This window comes from Myodes glareolus, chromosome 5 (genome assembly GCF_982192425.1).
Source record: "Myodes glareolus chromosome 5, mMyoGla1.1, whole genome shotgun sequence".
In the NCBI taxonomy this organism is placed as follows: Eukaryota; Metazoa; Chordata; class Mammalia; order Rodentia; family Cricetidae; genus Myodes; species Myodes glareolus.
This window is the reverse complement of record NC_142030.1, coordinates 63,907,844-63,925,468: the sequence shown is the minus strand read 5'-3', so window position 1 is coordinate 63,925,468 and position 17,625 is coordinate 63,907,844. Positions and strand designations below refer to the sequence as shown.

The 17,625-nt window shown below is 37.1% G+C and overlaps 1 protein-coding gene across 4 annotated transcripts in view; it reads right to left on the bottom strand.

Annotated features, from left to right (window-relative positions):
- The window catches only part of Rabgap1l (RAB GTPase activating protein 1 like), a 632,406-nt gene that overhangs the window by 174,840 nt on the left and 439,941 nt on the right, over positions 1 to 17,625 (bottom strand). For all 4 annotated transcript variants that reach the window (XM_087906361.1, XM_087906363.1, XM_087906362.1 and 1 more), the window contains one exon: positions 11,251 to 11,292. In XM_087906361.1, the coding sequence (XP_087762487.1) occupies positions 11,251 to 11,292 (42 nt within the window). The remainder of the gene's footprint in view (positions 1 to 11,250; positions 11,293 to 17,625) is intronic.

Genomic DNA, 17,625 nt, shown 5'->3' with positions numbered 1-17,625 from the left:
CCATTGTGATGACAGGAATTGATTCTCAAAGTGAGTCATCAAATTGTCAACACCTTAATGAACAAAATTAGTCTGTTTCATGTTGAAAAGCAATACTAGCAACTCGCACAGATAAAAAGTATCATAAGAACTTACTGAGCAATGACAACCTCTGACAAAAGGCTTCTGATAATAGATCCCTATGGTGAGCTCACACACAGTGACTAGTTGCAGTAAAATGGAGTTTGACTACAGCATTACATGCCATTCAGGAATGACTTCATACATCTGAGAGACGATGAAAGAACACTGAATTAGCAGAACTTAGGAATCTAGCCTGTCAAGAGCAGAGAATATTTTAATTTTATGATCATTTATGACAGTGAGTTCAGCATTCTAAATTCAACCATTAGTTCATATAATGGCTCTGGGTTTTTATACCTCTTTTCTATTCAACCAGTAACATTTTTAAAAATTGGAACAACTATCTTAAATACCCAGTCTTTAAATAATTTCACTAAAAAGCTTTGCTTTAACTCATTCTACAAAAGTAATACTTGTGAAATAGAGCCGGATTTTACTACAATCTAAGAATCCCCTGATGTACAAGATGAAAAAGCAGGGAACTTGAGAGTTAGTAAAGTGTGAACAGCATGTGGAATATAAGAAGTTTCTTCTTTACAGAGTATTCATAAGGTTTAACACATGAATATACACTAGAGTTAAAGGTGGCAAACACTGGCTCCACAGTAAGAGAGAACTAACTGTGATTCTGCTGCATCACTTGTCTACATGGACACTTGAGCCAAAAGTCCTAAGCAGTGAGTCGGTACATTATAACAGTAATAAGATTGCTAAAATTAAGGGCTACACATTATGCTAAGTGAAGTGAAAGGGACAAATACTGTCATTACACTTATTTCAGGTTCCTAGAATAGTCAAATTCATAAAATTGAAAATAGAATGGTAGTTGGGGAGACAATGAGAAATACACAGTTTCTGCTGGGGATGATGAAGAAGTCTGGAGATGATTGCTATTATTCTACAATAATGGAAACACCCTCAAACACACAAACTGCACACATAAAAAGATTAAAAGAGTGAATTTTATTTTGTATGTATTTCACTATAATATGGAGAAAAAATTAAAGATCATGAAGATAATTTCAAGTGCTCAACACCACACCTGATACATTTCAGGTACTTAGAAAAAGACAAGTGCCTTGCTATTATTAATAAATTTCATAAAAGAACATTTAAGTGCACCCCGCAACCTGTAGATGCTGTACAGTTACACTGGGATTATACAGTTAGGGCTTTGGTTAGAGGCTGTCAGTGATCAATACATTTTCATGACTCTTTATCTCTGTGGGTTGCTAGTATTGCTTTTTAGTAGGAAATAGACTAATTTTGCTCACTAAAGTGTTGATAATCTGATGATTATTGACTTTGAGAATTCATTGATATCACAATAGTAAAACCAGTCAAATAATTACATAACAGAGTCAGCTGTTTTTCTTCACAGCTTCAACATGTTACTTAAGTATGTATAAATATGATAGGATGAGCATAGTACAATAGTGTGCATTAGGATCACAACAGCACACTAGTAACATTCAAACATGCTTCTAAAACAGATTCCTAGGTAGACTAGAAACTTCTGGTATTCATTTATAAATAAATACACTAAGTAGAACATTATCCTAATTGTATATTATCCTGTCATGTGAAAAGATCTATTTTATTTTAATTATATATATATATATGTGTGTGTGTGTGTGTGAGTGTGTGTATATGAGCACAGGTATCGAGGTATCAGATTCCCCTGGAGCTGGAGTGAGAGGTGATTGTAAACTAACCTGATATAGATGATGGTAACTAAATTCAAGTCCTCTGCTAGAGCAGTATGCACTCTCTCCAGGCCCTGTGCCAATTTCTTTTTAAGTAATATAAACACATATAAATTTAGTCAAGCACCTTAACAAATGTCATAATTAAATTTTTGCCATCTATTCATTAAATGACTAAGTTATATGAGACATATACAAACACAAATACATGTATGTATTCTAATATAAAACGCATAGAGGTGTATATATACACATATACATATACATATACATAAAGATAAACATACATATATGTGTGTAGCACAGATTGACATAGTGTCTGCATGAAAGAAAAGTAGAGCCTTACAAATTGTATTTTCTTGTCCCTTCATTTTATAAAGGAGTAAATTTTCAGAGGGCAACTAGTTTGGTTAAAATCTAGCTTCAGGGACTAGAGCAAAGGCTCAGCAGTTAAGAGCACTTGCTGCTCTTACAGAGGGCCTGGGTTCAATTCCCAGCATCCAAACGGTGGCTTAAAGACATTTGCAACCCCTATTACAGGGGATTCAATGCCATTTCCTGCCTTCTACATGCACTGCATACATGTAGTACATAGAAACATGTGTATCCAAAACACGCATATACATAAAATAAAAATAGATCCTAAAAGAATCTAGTTTTAGATGAAAATGCACAAATAGACAAATGGCAATATAAAGACATTCAGAACCTCTACTAAAGGACTCAAGTTGGACAGCTTCACTAATAAATCTTATTTTTATATATTTCACTTAAATTAGCTTAAAAAGTAGCACATTTCCACATGTGATTTTCATATTTCACCTAGTTGATTCTTTTCACTCTCTACCCCCACCTTCCCTGCTACACTATCTGTCCCTGCTCCCTGCCCTGTCCATTTGTCCTATTGTCTTCCTCATGTTCTTCCCTAAGTCCCCACTGTTACTTTTCCCACTCTAAGGTGCCCCTTTCATTTCTTGGCCTCTACTCATATTTACAACCCCTGGACACACATATCTTACAGATAAAGGCTGGGATCTTCATATAAGAGCGAACATACGTGCCGAGCAGTAGTGGTGCACACTTTTAATTCCAGTACTTGGGAGGAAGAGGTAGGCAGATCTCTTTGAGTTCAAGGCCAGCCTGGGCTACAGAGTGAGATCCAGGAAAGCCTGGGCTATACAAAGAAACCCTGTTTTGAAAAATAAAAACAAAAGAAAACAAAGAAAGAACATACAGTACTTGTCTTTCTGAGTCTGGGTCATCTGAGTGAATACAGTGTTTTCCAGTTCCATTCATTTTCCTGAAACTTTCATAACTTCAATTTCCTTTAAGGCTGCATAAAATCCCATTGTATTTATGTAGCACGTTTTCATAATCCATTTTGTTGATGGACATCTAACCTGATTTCACTTCTTTGCTACTGTGAAGACAGCAATGATAAACAAAGATTTGCACTTATCTAGGATGTAGAGTCCTTTGGGTGTATGTCCAGGAGTGAGAAGGCTAGGTCATATAGTAAATATATCTTTACCTTTTTTGAGTAGACTTTATACAGATTTTAATTATGGCTACAACAGTGGATATAGGCTACTCTTTCCCCATATCCTCCCAGCATTTGTTATTACTTGTTTTTTTTTTAAAAAAATATTTAATATTTATTTTATTTTATGAATGTTTGCATGCATGTATTGCAGTAAATATATGCCTAATGATCATGGAAATCAAAAGAGGGAGTTGGATACCCTGGAACTGGAGCTAAGGATGGCTATGAACCACCATATGAGTACTGTGAGTTGAACCTAGATCTTCTGGAAGAGCAGTCAGTGCTCTAACTGCTGAGCCATCTCTAGTTTTAATTTAATTTCCCTGATGGTTAAAGATGCTGAATATTTACTTGCCATTTGAATTTCTCCTTTTGTGAACATTTGCATGCTACTAGCCCTGCCTAAAATATTCTGTTCTCAGTTTAGTTATGATTTTTTAAAAATCTTTCCTGGTTTTCCCAGAACAAAGCTGGTACCCCCATCTTTAGGTTGCCAAATCTCCCCCTACTTTTACTATTTGGAGGCAGAGTCTTGATATGTATTCCTAACCCAACTCTAGCCCTAACTCTAACACTACCTGTAATTCACTATATAGTGGCCTGTAATTCACTATATAGATTAGGCTGGAGTGAAACACTGCCTGCCTTTACCTCTTGAATTCTAGGGTTAAACGAGTATGCCATTATGCCTGGCCCCAAAGTTCCTTAAAAAACAGGATGATTTTAATCATATACTCATCAGCCTCTCCCACTACAACCATGACAACTTTAGGACAACAAATATTATCTCTATTTCTCCTCATTATGCACACAGGACCTGAACAAAACAGGAAAACTACTGTAATGGCTTCTCAAAAGTGAGGCAGGAAGATGAGATCAAGAACATGGCTGGGAAGCTGGCCATGGAATGAGTGTTGAATATATCTATGCTAACAGGCAGAATGAAACAAAGCAGTGGAGGATAAAAGTGAAGAAAGATTTTTAAGCAAGAGGGTTGAAAGCTTGAGTAAATTTATGCTGAGAACATACTTTGCTCACAAAAATGGGGCAGGGAGGTTTTATTCTGTCTCTGCCAAATGGTCTCATATTTCTGAGGGTACAATGAGATTAACTTAATTACTGGCTGCTTGGGACAAAGACATGCTCACTAAACTACCCCTAATTCTTGGCACTTCAGACTGCCTTATGAGAGATAAACAATGAAGCATTGCCTCAATAGACTTAAAATAAGATTTGATACGTGCAATGCACTGTGATAATGGACTTTTCCCCCCAATATAGATCCCTACTTCACAAAATGCATTATTTCTGCAACAAAATTACCTGAGAGCATTCTACAGTAAGTATAAGTCCTGTATATGTATTTATTGGTTTGTTTCCACATTAATCTATCATAAGACAAGAGAATACATTAGACTAAAATAGAAAACAGATTAAATAAAGGGAGATGTTGGTATGATTTTGGGAGAGATACAACAAAGGAAAGACCAAGGCCACAGAACTCAGTGCTGTGTTGCTAAGTCATCTGCACATCTATGAGTAGAGCTTTGCTGCCACCAGCAGGAGAGCAGCATCCCTTCAGCAAAGAACCCCACTACAAACCAAAACCACTGCCAACCTGAGAGAACGCTCTCCAATTTCCTCTCCAACCCCCGGCCTTTCTACTTCTAACTTGAAAACAGATGGAAGAAACCACAATTCAACCTTCAGCTTTTCTTATTTCACCATCTTCGAGCACAGAAACAAGAACTGTGAACTCAAAAGTGCTGTGTCAAATGCCAAGGAGACAGAAACTCACTGTCCGGTTTGAGCATGTTTTCCTCCCCTAGCACATATTCAAGCAAGGCAGAGCTCTGGAGCATGGCAGTCCTTCTCCCCAAGAGCAGCAGAGAGTGAAGTGGGACTCATCTTTTGGAAGATCAAAGGAATACTCAACTCATCAGCCTAGTGCTAAATAACTGGGGTGTATATTCCTATACCTCTCATAAACGGCTCCTAATTATGGAATTCTTGGTTCTCTATTAAGCTCATTTTCTTCACTTCTCCTTTGGTCAAATGAAGACACTAACAGTAAATGAACTGTGCCTTATTGCTATTGTCTGTGCCCAGAACATCCTCCAAAGGAGCATATGCTAAAGGTTTGGTCCTCAGAGAACACTACTGGAAGGTTATAGTATTTTTAAGGGACAGAACCCACTAGAGTACTTAGGACACCAAGGATTTGCTGTTGAAGTAGACTGTGTGTCCTGTTCCCTTTACTCTCCTTTTCCTCCCTGGCTCTGAGGGGCACAGTTTTACTGTTATATGCTATGGCTATGATATGATGCCTCACCACAGACTCAAAAGCAACATGGCCAATGAGTCCTGGACTAGAACATGTGACATCACGAGCAAAAATAAATTCTTTCTCTTAATAAGGTGTGGTCATCTCAAGTATTTATTATAGTGCCTGGAGGCTGGCGGGTAGAAAATCGTTTCGAAGAAGTAGGGTCATTGTCATTACTATATAATAGACAATGTGAGAAGCCATTGGAATTAGTTTGCAGGAGAAATCCGGAAAACTTTGGAGAAGCGAGCTAGAGAGAGTCTAGAATGATGTGAGCAGAGCTTAGAAAGTGACTCAAGTCAGGGCTTGGAAGATCAGAAAACTGATAATAAATGTGGGCAGTAAAAGCTTTAGTTTTATCAAATAGAAATGGAAATTTTCTTCCAAATCAAACAGAGGTCACACTTAGCTTCATTTTGTCCATGGCCTGATACTTTGTGGGAGGTAGACAATATAGGTTAGCATAGTCTGCATATGAAGTATCCTTCACAAAAGGATGTAAAAGCCTTTGTTTCCATGTGGTATATCTAATCATTAAGAAGAGATTGGAACATGATGACTCTGACCTAGTTAATGAACCAACCCACTGATAGACTTATGTGTAACTTGATGGCACTATTGGGACGGACTATCAGCAATGAAGTTGCAGAAACATAGGTCTACCCTGTCACTCCAGCTTAGAGTCTCCCTAAGCTTTGGGGGACCTGAACTCAAGAAAACTAGGATTTATAGTATGAGCATTGAGAATTGCAGGATTAGCTACATTAAAACTAAGCGGAGTTGGAGACTTTATATTAGAGTCTTAGGCATGAAGGTTAAGAGGAAAAGAGGCTCTCAGGGAAAGAAAGAAAAATATACTGATTCGCATGAGTGTGGGTTTCTTGGAGAGAATTTCACAAGGTAAAAGATACCCAAATGTGGATACAGGCTCTGCAAGAGAGTCACAATTAGTTGGTTTAGAATTAGCCATATATTACCATTTTAGTGACTGTCAAGTTACATCTCAAAAGACTGCTAAGAAATCTTCTTTATCCTCTTTTAATAGTGAGATTTTAGGGTTGCTTGGGAGATGCCTTGAAGGAGTTATGGCAAGTTTATAGCTGGGAATGGAGCCTTAAGTGGTTGATCACTGTGCTGGATCCTTATTGGTTTTGGTGGCTGGAGGCTTCAACTGGACTCCGGATGAGAAGCCCTGTTCCATTCTCATGTCACCGAAGTTTTCCTTTCTATCCTGTCTCAGAGGGAGGTGGAAACTCTCAGCAGAAGGCCTACTTGGAAAAGGAAATTTGTTGTGGCGCTATCTCCTGCTGAACCTTCCTCATCTCTCTCTGCTTTCTGACCATTCTAGGGTGAGGAGCCTTTGTCATGTGTTTAGGCCACCAGGAAGCTTTACATCACCACAATCTCAAAGCAAATTATCCAATAAACCTTGGAGGAACTTGAATCTAAACTTGAAACCAAAATAAATTGTTCCTCTTTCTTTGTGTGTGTGTGTGTGTGTGTGTGTGTGCGTGCATGTTCACACAACTGGTATATATGATACAGCATGCTTGTAGAAGTCACAGAACAACTTGGTAGAAATAGTTCTCTCCTACCAAGGTTCCTAGGAATCGAACTCAGGTAGTGGCAATCAGCTACAGAGCTGTCATGTCTGCCTAAATTCTGCTTTTAAAAATAACATTTCTCTTAAATATTTATCACAAAAAGTTAGTTATCACCAAAGCAGTGTATAGTGTCTTTAAGGGACATTCAAGGCAGTAAAACATTCAGACTGCTAATTTAACCAGATTTATAGTGCTAATTAGGAGGAAAATGAAAATAGCAGAACTTTTGTCTTTTTAATTTGCAGTTAAGTCAGAAACAGAACATGTATAAAATGTGGACCAAGGAATATGAAGTTGTTATCACAGAAAAAAGCCAAGTGCTATATGCCTGGACAAGAAGGTGGCTGCCTCAACAAAATCCTAGTATTCTGCAAGACTATCCCATCTGTCTAGGGCTCATGGGTGTAGAAATGAAAATTTGATTTCAATACTCGAGAAAAGTAAGATCAGGGGGTGCCCTGTACTACCGAAGATGCTGAAGACTCACTTCCCATACCTAGCTGAAAGTCATGGTTTAAGTGGGCCCCGGAATAGCTTATGCAGACAGAAGACCTTGGTAACATCCAAGCAATGCAGGTTCTGCAGTCATGAAGAATGTAAAACCTGTGGGGTCATGGAGGCTTTCACTGAGATGTCAAAGGAGAGCCTGGGAGTACAGGCAGTTCAGCAGGGAGAGAATCCCTGTAGGCAGTACCTGCGAGGATGAAGTGTGAAGCAGCAGCAGAGACTCCAAGAAGGCAGAGTGAGCAGCAGTGAGCAGAATTTGCTGAGGAAAATTGTGGGGAGAGAGCAGAGCCAGCCTGGAGAGCCCTCTTGTGGGCCCCATCGATCCAGCCGAAGGAGTGGTGCTGCCCATATTCACAGTGCATACAGGCCACCAGTGTAGATAACTGACATAGAGACTTAAGCTTTAATGAAGGCTTTGTTTGGTTTTCATCTTACTTTGGGAAGATTTCTTACTATTTTCCTATTCCTGACTTTGAATATAAATGATTGCATGTGCCTGTTTCACGGCATCTTGGAAGCATGTAACTTTTGTTGTGACTTTTTCTTTTTAAAGAACTAAGAGTTTAGGTTGCTGCAGTCTAAGGAGACTTTTAATTGGACTTTCAAACAATGTTGGGACAGTTAAGAGTTTGCAGACTCTTGGGGACAAACTGAATACATCACTGGATGTGTTTCTGGAGATGAAACTTGAAGGTAAATAGTCTGGCTCCAGTGTCAACATAATCTTAACTATTGTATGCATATGTGAGACCCTATCTAATACAAACATACACAAACAGAAACAAATAAAACAAAACAAAAACACTGGTGAGGACAAGGGGAAAAAGAACCCTTAATATACCATTGGTTAGGTATATCAACTAACGCAGTCATTCTGAACATCTATATAAAAATTAACAAACTATAAATAGAACTTCCAGCTGTACCATTCTTAAGGGGTATATACCTGAAGAAATCCAAGTCAATCATATTACAGACACTTGCACATCTTTTTTTACGGCAACACTATTCACAATAGGCAAAAAAAAAACAACAACAAAAACAATTAGTCTGGGTACCTGGGTACTCACCAACAGAAAATAAAGAAAATGTAATAAATACCCATGATGGACTTGTTGTCTATAAAGAAAGGACTTATGTCATTTTCCAGAAAATAAATGGAACAGAAGGTCACTGTGCTAAGCAAAATGTGCCAGACCCAGGAAGACAAAAATATTGCATATTTTCTTCCACATGATGAATGTAGTTGTTAAAAAAAAAAAGGACAGGAAAGAAAGGGGACTATGAGAGTAGAGGAAGGGAACAGCAGGCAAGCGTAACTGGGTAACCTGATCAAAGTATATTAGGCACATGTATGAAAATACTAAAAAGAATTCTATGATTGAGCTCAATTAATATGTACTAGTAGTAGGTAAAAAAGAAAATAACTAACTCAAGTTTTCTTATTACTGAAATATAACATTTTAGGCAACCTTGGGCAGCCTCTACAGTTATGACCTGGGCTGTGCTTCTGCTAATATTCTGCTCAGAAGATGCACAAGAAATCACTTCTAATACAGACACAGGGTCTACTAAAAAATCAGTCAGACTCAGAACTTCTATAAAGTTATCCAGGTTGTAACTTTTATATAAACAGATGCATATTCTTTTTTCTGGGATATGAGAAATGAGAAGTCAGTCAGTATTGTCTATGTTTGAATGTTTATTCTACCAGGTAAGGGCAATCAGATTGATGGCATTCACTTCAATGTACTCCCACATCTTCTACCTCGGTGTGGAGTCAGTTTCAGGATTCATACAAGGCAGTTACAAGCATAGATCTCTACTTTACCAGGAGAAGGTAAAAGATGTCTTTCTACTCAGAGGCCAAAAAAATGTCCTCTGACAAGGATACATCTGGGTTTAAAATGCTAAAAAATTAAAATATTACAAATATTTTAATCAGTGTATCACCCAAGAAAGCAATTAGTCAATAGCTACAGTATTAAGTTGTCGCACAGTACAGGTCTTATATCTAGAGGGATAGCACTGTGTTACATAAAGACAGACAAACACTAGGAAATGAGCTACCAATATATAGGAAAAGATTTCTGGAAAACATAAAATGCCTGATAGTGAAAAAAGAAAATTAGAAATTATAGCAAAAAAATAGAACCTTGTTTGACTTCCTTGTACTTTTGATTTAATGGTATTTTTAGTTTCAACCACACAATACTTTCCCTGCCTAGTTATTATTAAGCTTTATTTATTGTTGAGAGGGCATGTGATAAAGTTGATTTATTTTAATATCAGGAAAAAAATCAAAGTTAAGATCCACCATGAAAGGACTAAGTAAATATATCTATGCCATGAAAACAGTTTAAGCTGGGCGCTGGAGAGCTGACTCCAAGATTAAGAGCACCTGCTCCACAGTCACAGGGCCAGAGGATGCGACCATAATAACCACAGCTGATGGATATTGGGCAGTAAATATCTAGACACTAAGAAATTTAATATACCATTTTATTTAACTATAATGCCATAAATTAATTTTATTATTATCTCAAAACTGAAATTCTAAGCACTTAATTTAGCAAGGTCTAAAAGGCTGAAAACAAAACTGATTCTGTCCAGGTCCAATGTCTGTGGTTTCACCACAATCTTATTGGGGAAAGAAAGGTAATTTTCATCTTCAATAGCAGAATGTCTTCTTTGGGCTACTTTTTTTTTAAAAAAAAAAACAATTCTGTAACAAATGTCCTATTGTTACTATATGGTTAGAACTATATTGATATATTAATATAAAATTCAGCAATGCAATTATAATTGAATTTTAAAGTGTCATATATTTCCAGCTATCAGGAAAAGAACAGAAACTTGAAAGGTAGTAGTTTCTTTTTTAGTATATTATAGAAGCTTTTAAATACTTCAATTATATGTTTAGGTACCTCCAGAAATGCTATAGGAAGTATTTTTAGAAAAAAAAAGATGGTTTCATTTTGACATGAAACAGGTTTCAGCTTTGTCTCCTATTATACAGCTCTTATGAATGAAAACATCTTTTAAGCTTTTGGAGTAAGTGTTAGCAAGATTAAATGGATTTTAGGAAAAACAAATACCAAATAAATGATAACTTAAAGGGATGACAGGGAGAGGATCAGACTTTGTCAGAGTCATCTTCTATGCCAGCAGGAGAGAACTGATTCTTGAGGGATGTCCTCTGACCTCTACATGCATGTTATGTCATGCACACACACACACACACACACACACACACATACATACATACATACACACATACACAGAAGAGAGAGATGCGCCAAACACATACATATATGCAAACACATAAATAATAAAAATTTTATAGAGTCTAAAGTGAGTCACAGACTGTAAATGGAATGATTCCAGTACCAAGCAAAAGAGGTAACATATTTTGATAACTTAGGATGAAAATAGACATACCTTTAGGAGAGCCAAGGCTACATGAAAGATTATGTTCAAACCCTGAAACAGAAAATAAATAAATAAATAAATAAACAGATAGATAGATAGATAGATAGATAGATAGATAGATAGATAGATAGATAGATAGATAAATGTGAACATCAACAGGATCACATTTCCTATCTACCAGTATTTTACTGGGTATTTCCCCAATACTTCATACATTATTATCAAAACTCCAAATTTCTCTCATTTTTACTTATAATAGTATTATGGTTGGATGTGAAATATTAGTTACAGGCATATCTGGTGGTATTGTTTTCATAGATAATAGGACTTGCTGCACGCAGGGCCTAGTCTGTAGGTGTAGGAAAGAACACAAAAATTATAGGTCGCGGCTGGAGAGATGGCCCAGCAGTTAAGAGCACTGGCTATTCTTCCAGATGTCCTGAGTTCATTTCCTAGCAACCACATGGTGGCTCAAACCATCAGTAATGAGATCTGGTGCCCTCTTCTGACCTGCAGATGTACATGCAAGCAGAACACTATATACACAATAAAAACAAATAAATAAATCTTTTTAAAAAATTATAGGTCAGCTCCATTTCAAGCCAGAGAACTGTTTCTTCATCTGCTTAAAGTGAGCAAGCAGTCTCATGCTCCTGCTGTCCCAGATGTGGTTATGCCATCTCTGCCACAATGACACCATCCCTTCCATTGGTGAGCTAAAGTAACTCCTTCTTCCCTTAACTTGCTTCTATCGGGTATTCTGTAGTAGTAGTGCCAATACAAATACTAACCAAAACTTCTCAAAAGGTATTTTGCTTTTCTAAAATACTTATGAAAATTCAATGTTCTATTTAATACATAAAATTAGTTTTTATAAAGACTTATTTTCTTCTATCCATTTCTGCATTATTTCTCCATGTATAAGGCCTGTTTATTCTATCCATCTGTGGTTTATTTCCCTATATCTAGGGTTTTCAAAAACCAAGTTCTTTGTTAAAGATGGAAAAAATGGTGATTTTTAAAAAATTATTGACTGAATTCTCTAATTCTACTCCCGATTTCTGGGTTATGTGGATATCCTGTCAGAGGCAGAAAAAAACAAGAGAGAAACTCCTGCTGAGTGGGAAGATCACACAAAAAAACCTGACTTCATCACATGGGACTCCTATTGTCTACTTAGTGTTTGCATGCTTAGTGCTCACGTGTGTGTGTCTGTCTGTCTGTCTGTCTGTCTCTGTGTGTATTATTTGTGTAGATGTAGGTGATAACCTGTAGTGTTTCTGAGGAACCTTTTCTCATTTTCATGAAAACCATGTAAATTTTCATTAGACATAAGCTATTTCTGTGGAGGCCATACTGGAGCTTAAACTGAACTTTATTGAGCAATTAAATTCAAGAGATATAGAATCTTATGTGCTCAAAATAACAGAATCAAAAACAATGTCTCCAAAGAATGTTCTGGTTTCTTTTCATGCAAGTTTTCCTACGTGAGAAGAAAGATCTTTTCAGTTGACATCTCTCATAAGCTCAGGTTCTGCTAAGGTCTCACTTCAAAGAATCTATCTGCCTTCTAGATGCGAACTGCACCATGAGAAGTGTGTTCTACAAAGGATTTCTGATTTCTCTTTCCAAAACCAGAAACTGTGCTTAGGACTAGATACCTAATCTTCTGTAGTGATTAGGACCACACACCTAGTGTCCTGTAGTGATTAGGACCACACACCTAATGTCCTGTAGTGATTAGGTCCATGCACCTAGTGTCCTATAGTGATTAGGACCACACCCCTACTGTCCTGTAGTGATTAGAACTACATACCTAGTGTCCTGTAGTAATTAGGACTACACACCTAGTGTCCTGTAGTGATTAGGACTACATACCTAATGTCCTGTAGTGATTAGGACCACACACCTAGTGTCCTGTAGTGATTAGGACTACATACCTAATGTCCTGTAGTGATTAGGACCACACACCTAGTGTCCTGTAGTGATTAGGACTACATACCTAATGTCCTGTAGTGATTAGGACCACACACCTAGTGTCCTGTACTGAATAGGACTACACACCTAGTGTCCTGTACTGATTAGGACCACACACCTAGTGTCCTGTACTGATTAGGACTACACACCTAGTGTCCTGTACTGATTAGGACCACACACCTAGTGTCCTGTACTGATTAGGACTACACACCTAGTGTCCTGTACTGATTAGGACTACATACCTAGTGTCCTGTAGTGATTAGGAACACACACCTAGTGTCCTGTAATGAGTAGGACTAGATATTTAGTGTTTCTGTAATGATCTACTAAGCAACCTTCTATAGCCAGGTAACAAAATCACAAAAGAATAACAAAAAAATGAATGATAAACACAAACTATTTGGCAGACTAAAATAAAAGCTATAAACCTAATATTTTGGTTTTGGCTTACTTGATTAATTCCAAAATGAGAAGGTAAGTGCAACCGGGATGAGAGGCAAAAACATTGACATTACCACTGCAAGAGATGATTCCAGACTAACTGTGATTCTAACTTACCAGTCAGAAAAATAAGTAAGAAGACTATTTTAGATCTTTTAAAATGTGGGCTAAAATTACAATTGTTTTCACAATCTAAACTTATATTTTTACTAACTCAAGTAGCTACTGACTTATATGCCAAAGTTTGTATGCCAGAATTAAACAAACAAACAAAAACCAGTCTTAACACTATAAACCCCATCGTAGCAGTGAGGAACAATGAACTCTCATAATTGAGAGCTTTCCAACTGAGGGTTTGTCATTAGACTAAATCCAACATGCCCAGTCCACACTTAAAATTTATGTGTCCCTTCCATTTCTCTAGTTCCCTCAAATGCATAACACTTGAACACTTTCTCTTACAGCAGCCCACACTCCTCTTTTCCTTCTGAAATTGTTTCATGGCTTTATTGAAAACTCTACTCCATCATGGCTGTCAGTCACAGCGTCACTTCAAACACTGGTCCTACTTCCCTGTTTTTACACAGTATGAAAATCTCACTGATTTTATAATAATGTGGGTTATAATTCTCAGGTTTCAGGGTATGAATGTGACTAGTTCAAGCTGATACACATATTTAGTAGCAGAGTTAGATCACTTCCAGCCCAAGTTTTGTGGTGTACAATCCAATGACCTTTCACAGAGCAATGCAGGCATACACAAGGTACATGCTTATTTAGTGATCTACACTAGCCATTCTAATTCATTATAGCCGACTCTTTCGCCTTCATATTCAACTAGGCTGATTCACAGAATCACCTTCATATTATGGTAAAACCTCTTTTCTTGAATTTTATTAAAACTAAATGTTGAAGCAACAAAGTTATAAAAAATAATAACAGAGAAATTAAATAAAAAAGCCTTAAATCTCTAAATAGCCAAAATAGCTCTAAAAAACAAACAAGGGAGGGAGCATCCCCAAAATTTTAGGAAAAAATTCCCAAAAAAGTAGGCAGAAGTTGTCTAGTAATTTATTAGTAGGTATGATAATAACTTTCTGGAAATACCTCTCACCTTCAGGAACTCAACTTTTGCTCAACCTTACAACAAAGTTAATATTATGCCTTGCAGCAATTAAAACTTTGTGCTCAATCTGTTTTCCTCCTGCTGCTCAGCCTGCTTTCATTTAACCTGACTTTATAAGGTAACCAATTGTACTGTGCCTTAGATACAACGTGTAATCCAGTCCCCTGACCCAAAATGAAGCATGCCTATTAAGAATGCTTCATTCACTAGAAGCAGTAGATAGCAAGCAAATGTAAAAACAAATGTCCACTGTTTATGTGTTATTCAATAAACAAAAACAGAGGATTATTAAGAGTAAAATCAAGGGGCTGGAGAGATGCTCGGAAGTTAGGAGCACTGGATGCTCTTCAAGGTCTTAAGTTCAATTCTCAACAACCACATCATGACTCACAACCATCTGTAATGAGATCTGGTGCCCTCTGCTGGTCTGCAGGCAGACATGCAGGCAGAACACTATATACAATAAACTATTTTTTTTAAAAAAAGACTAAAATCAAATAAATATGTTACTATGACTATCTGTTTTTTATAACAGCAAGTCTAACTACTATATTTTAGTATAAGAGCAAAATAATAAACAAGAATATATAAGCCAAGCATAATGATAAACAGCTTTTATCCCAGAACTTGGGAGTCATAGAGATATCTATGAGTTCAAGGCCAGCACAGTCTATACAGTGAGTTTCAGGATAGTCAGAATAGTGTGCCAATATCTGAGTTAATTACATAAAAGCATATTCTTATTCCTTACACATCAATCCTAAACTTTCACAAAAAGAAATTATGATTTACAGAATAAGCTAGAAGTGGTAGTGTATCTACCAGAAATCAGGAGAGTCAGGAGGATGATAAAGTCAAAGTCACCATAGGCTATATAATGAAGCCTTACTTAAAAAAATTAAAAAAAAATTTTATAGAAATCACTTAATTTTCTAGGGTTTTACAGTTAAAAAAACAGACCAAGTATGTTAACTTAAGGAGCAAAATTATAAAAGTCATTCTCTAAACCATTAAGTTAGAGAAGAAACTGACATGTGGATATTACAGCTTCCATATCAAAAGACCCATGCCCTATGTGATAAAGGCTTGCTTCCCGGGGTGGCATTGCTTTGTGTGTGTGTGTGTGTGTGTGTGTGTGTGTGTGTGTGTGTACACGCATGTGTGTGACAGAGCCTTTAAAGATGGGGCTAAGTAGATGTCTTTAGGTCCCTGGGAGAATGCTTTTAAACAGAATTGTGGAACTCTGGCTTCTCCCTGTTTTTATACTTTCTGACTATGAAGGAAGAGGTTTTATTCTGAACTCTTGCCATGATGTCATGAACTCAGCATAACTCCAAAGAAATGGGGTGATCTAATCACATGGTGAAACTTATAAACTTTGAGTCAAAATAACCCCTTTCTCCTTGCAAACTGATTTTCTTGGATATGTGTTACAACAGTCTAAAGTTCAGATGAACCTGTGCCTTGTTTCAGTATTATTTAATATAGCCTCTAAATTCAAAGAATTAAAGTAATTCCTCCCATTTAAATACAAGTAAATTACAGAGCAGAAAGTAGAAATAGGTGCATTCTATCTAAACAAGATTCTATTATTTGTTTCTACATTGAAAACATCCACAAACAAAAAGTGGTTGAGTGCTTTCAGGTTATGAGACACTAAAATCCCAGACTGCTGCAGAAAGAAGGGGTCACCACTTTCCTCTGGTGACAGCAGATTGACATCAGCCTTGTCTACAAGAAGAGGTGCTCCTCAACTGATCTGGTACTGCTGTTTCATAATTCAGTCACAGTCTGACAATAGCTTTGTCTTCAAGAACACCTATAACTAATTGCCCCAAAGTGAGTAATTGCTGTGAAGTACAGATCATGGTGTTTCTGGTTAGGTTAATGACTAAGCAGCACAATCATGCATAAATAAAGGCCAGCAGTTGAAAATTTAATGCAAGAAAGACTCTGAATATTTGGCTGTGATGAGCAGGCAGCCATGGGTTCAGAGAAGGCTTGAAGCTTGGGAGAGACACTGTCAAAAACTATGCTGGACAGCACTGAGGATAAACGCTGAACAGATAATGTCAAAAAAGGACTATAGTTTGTATAGTAATACCCTTTGCTTCCTCAAAGAATGGAGAAAGTGATAGATAATTAGCAAGTAAAAGTAAAGAGGTACTGGCTGCTTTTAAATATAAGACCTTCAACAAGAATACTGTAGCATGTTAGGCAGAAGGACCATTGTTTTATTCTGCCTCTCTTAAAACTATTTGCTCTGCCTCTCTTTATATTCTTTAAAGGTCCAATCTTTTAGGATAGCTAAATTGGAATTTGATAGGTAATCAGCAAAAAGAAATGATTTGGTTCTGGGGAATTTTCATGGGCAGCCACTAGAGGTCAGGATTGGAGCATGAAAATCAAGCAACTGGTTCATGTAAAAGATTTCACAGACCCTCAGAAGAACCCTCATGGCTAAGTCTTCCCTAGGTTACTACTGATGAAAATTACAATGTAAAATATACAAACAATGGGTGAGTCTTACTCTCCCTTCCCCAAGTAGTGAATAATAAGAGAGATGTGTTGACTAGCACCTTTCCCCTGCTGCACACAGGATCTCATTGCTTAACTACTCACTCACCTATCAGAAGTGCTCTAAGCTATGGAACCTATATCTTTAGTTGTACATTCCAGTTGCCAGGACACTGGAATAAAGATGTTCAGTGTTAACTGAATGAGTGTAAGGAAATGAGTAAATCTGAGAAAAGAGATTCAACCCTCCCCTGCTTCTCTCATGAACCCAGGACTTGTTATATGCTAAGCAACAGCTCTATTATTGAGCCACACTCCTAGTC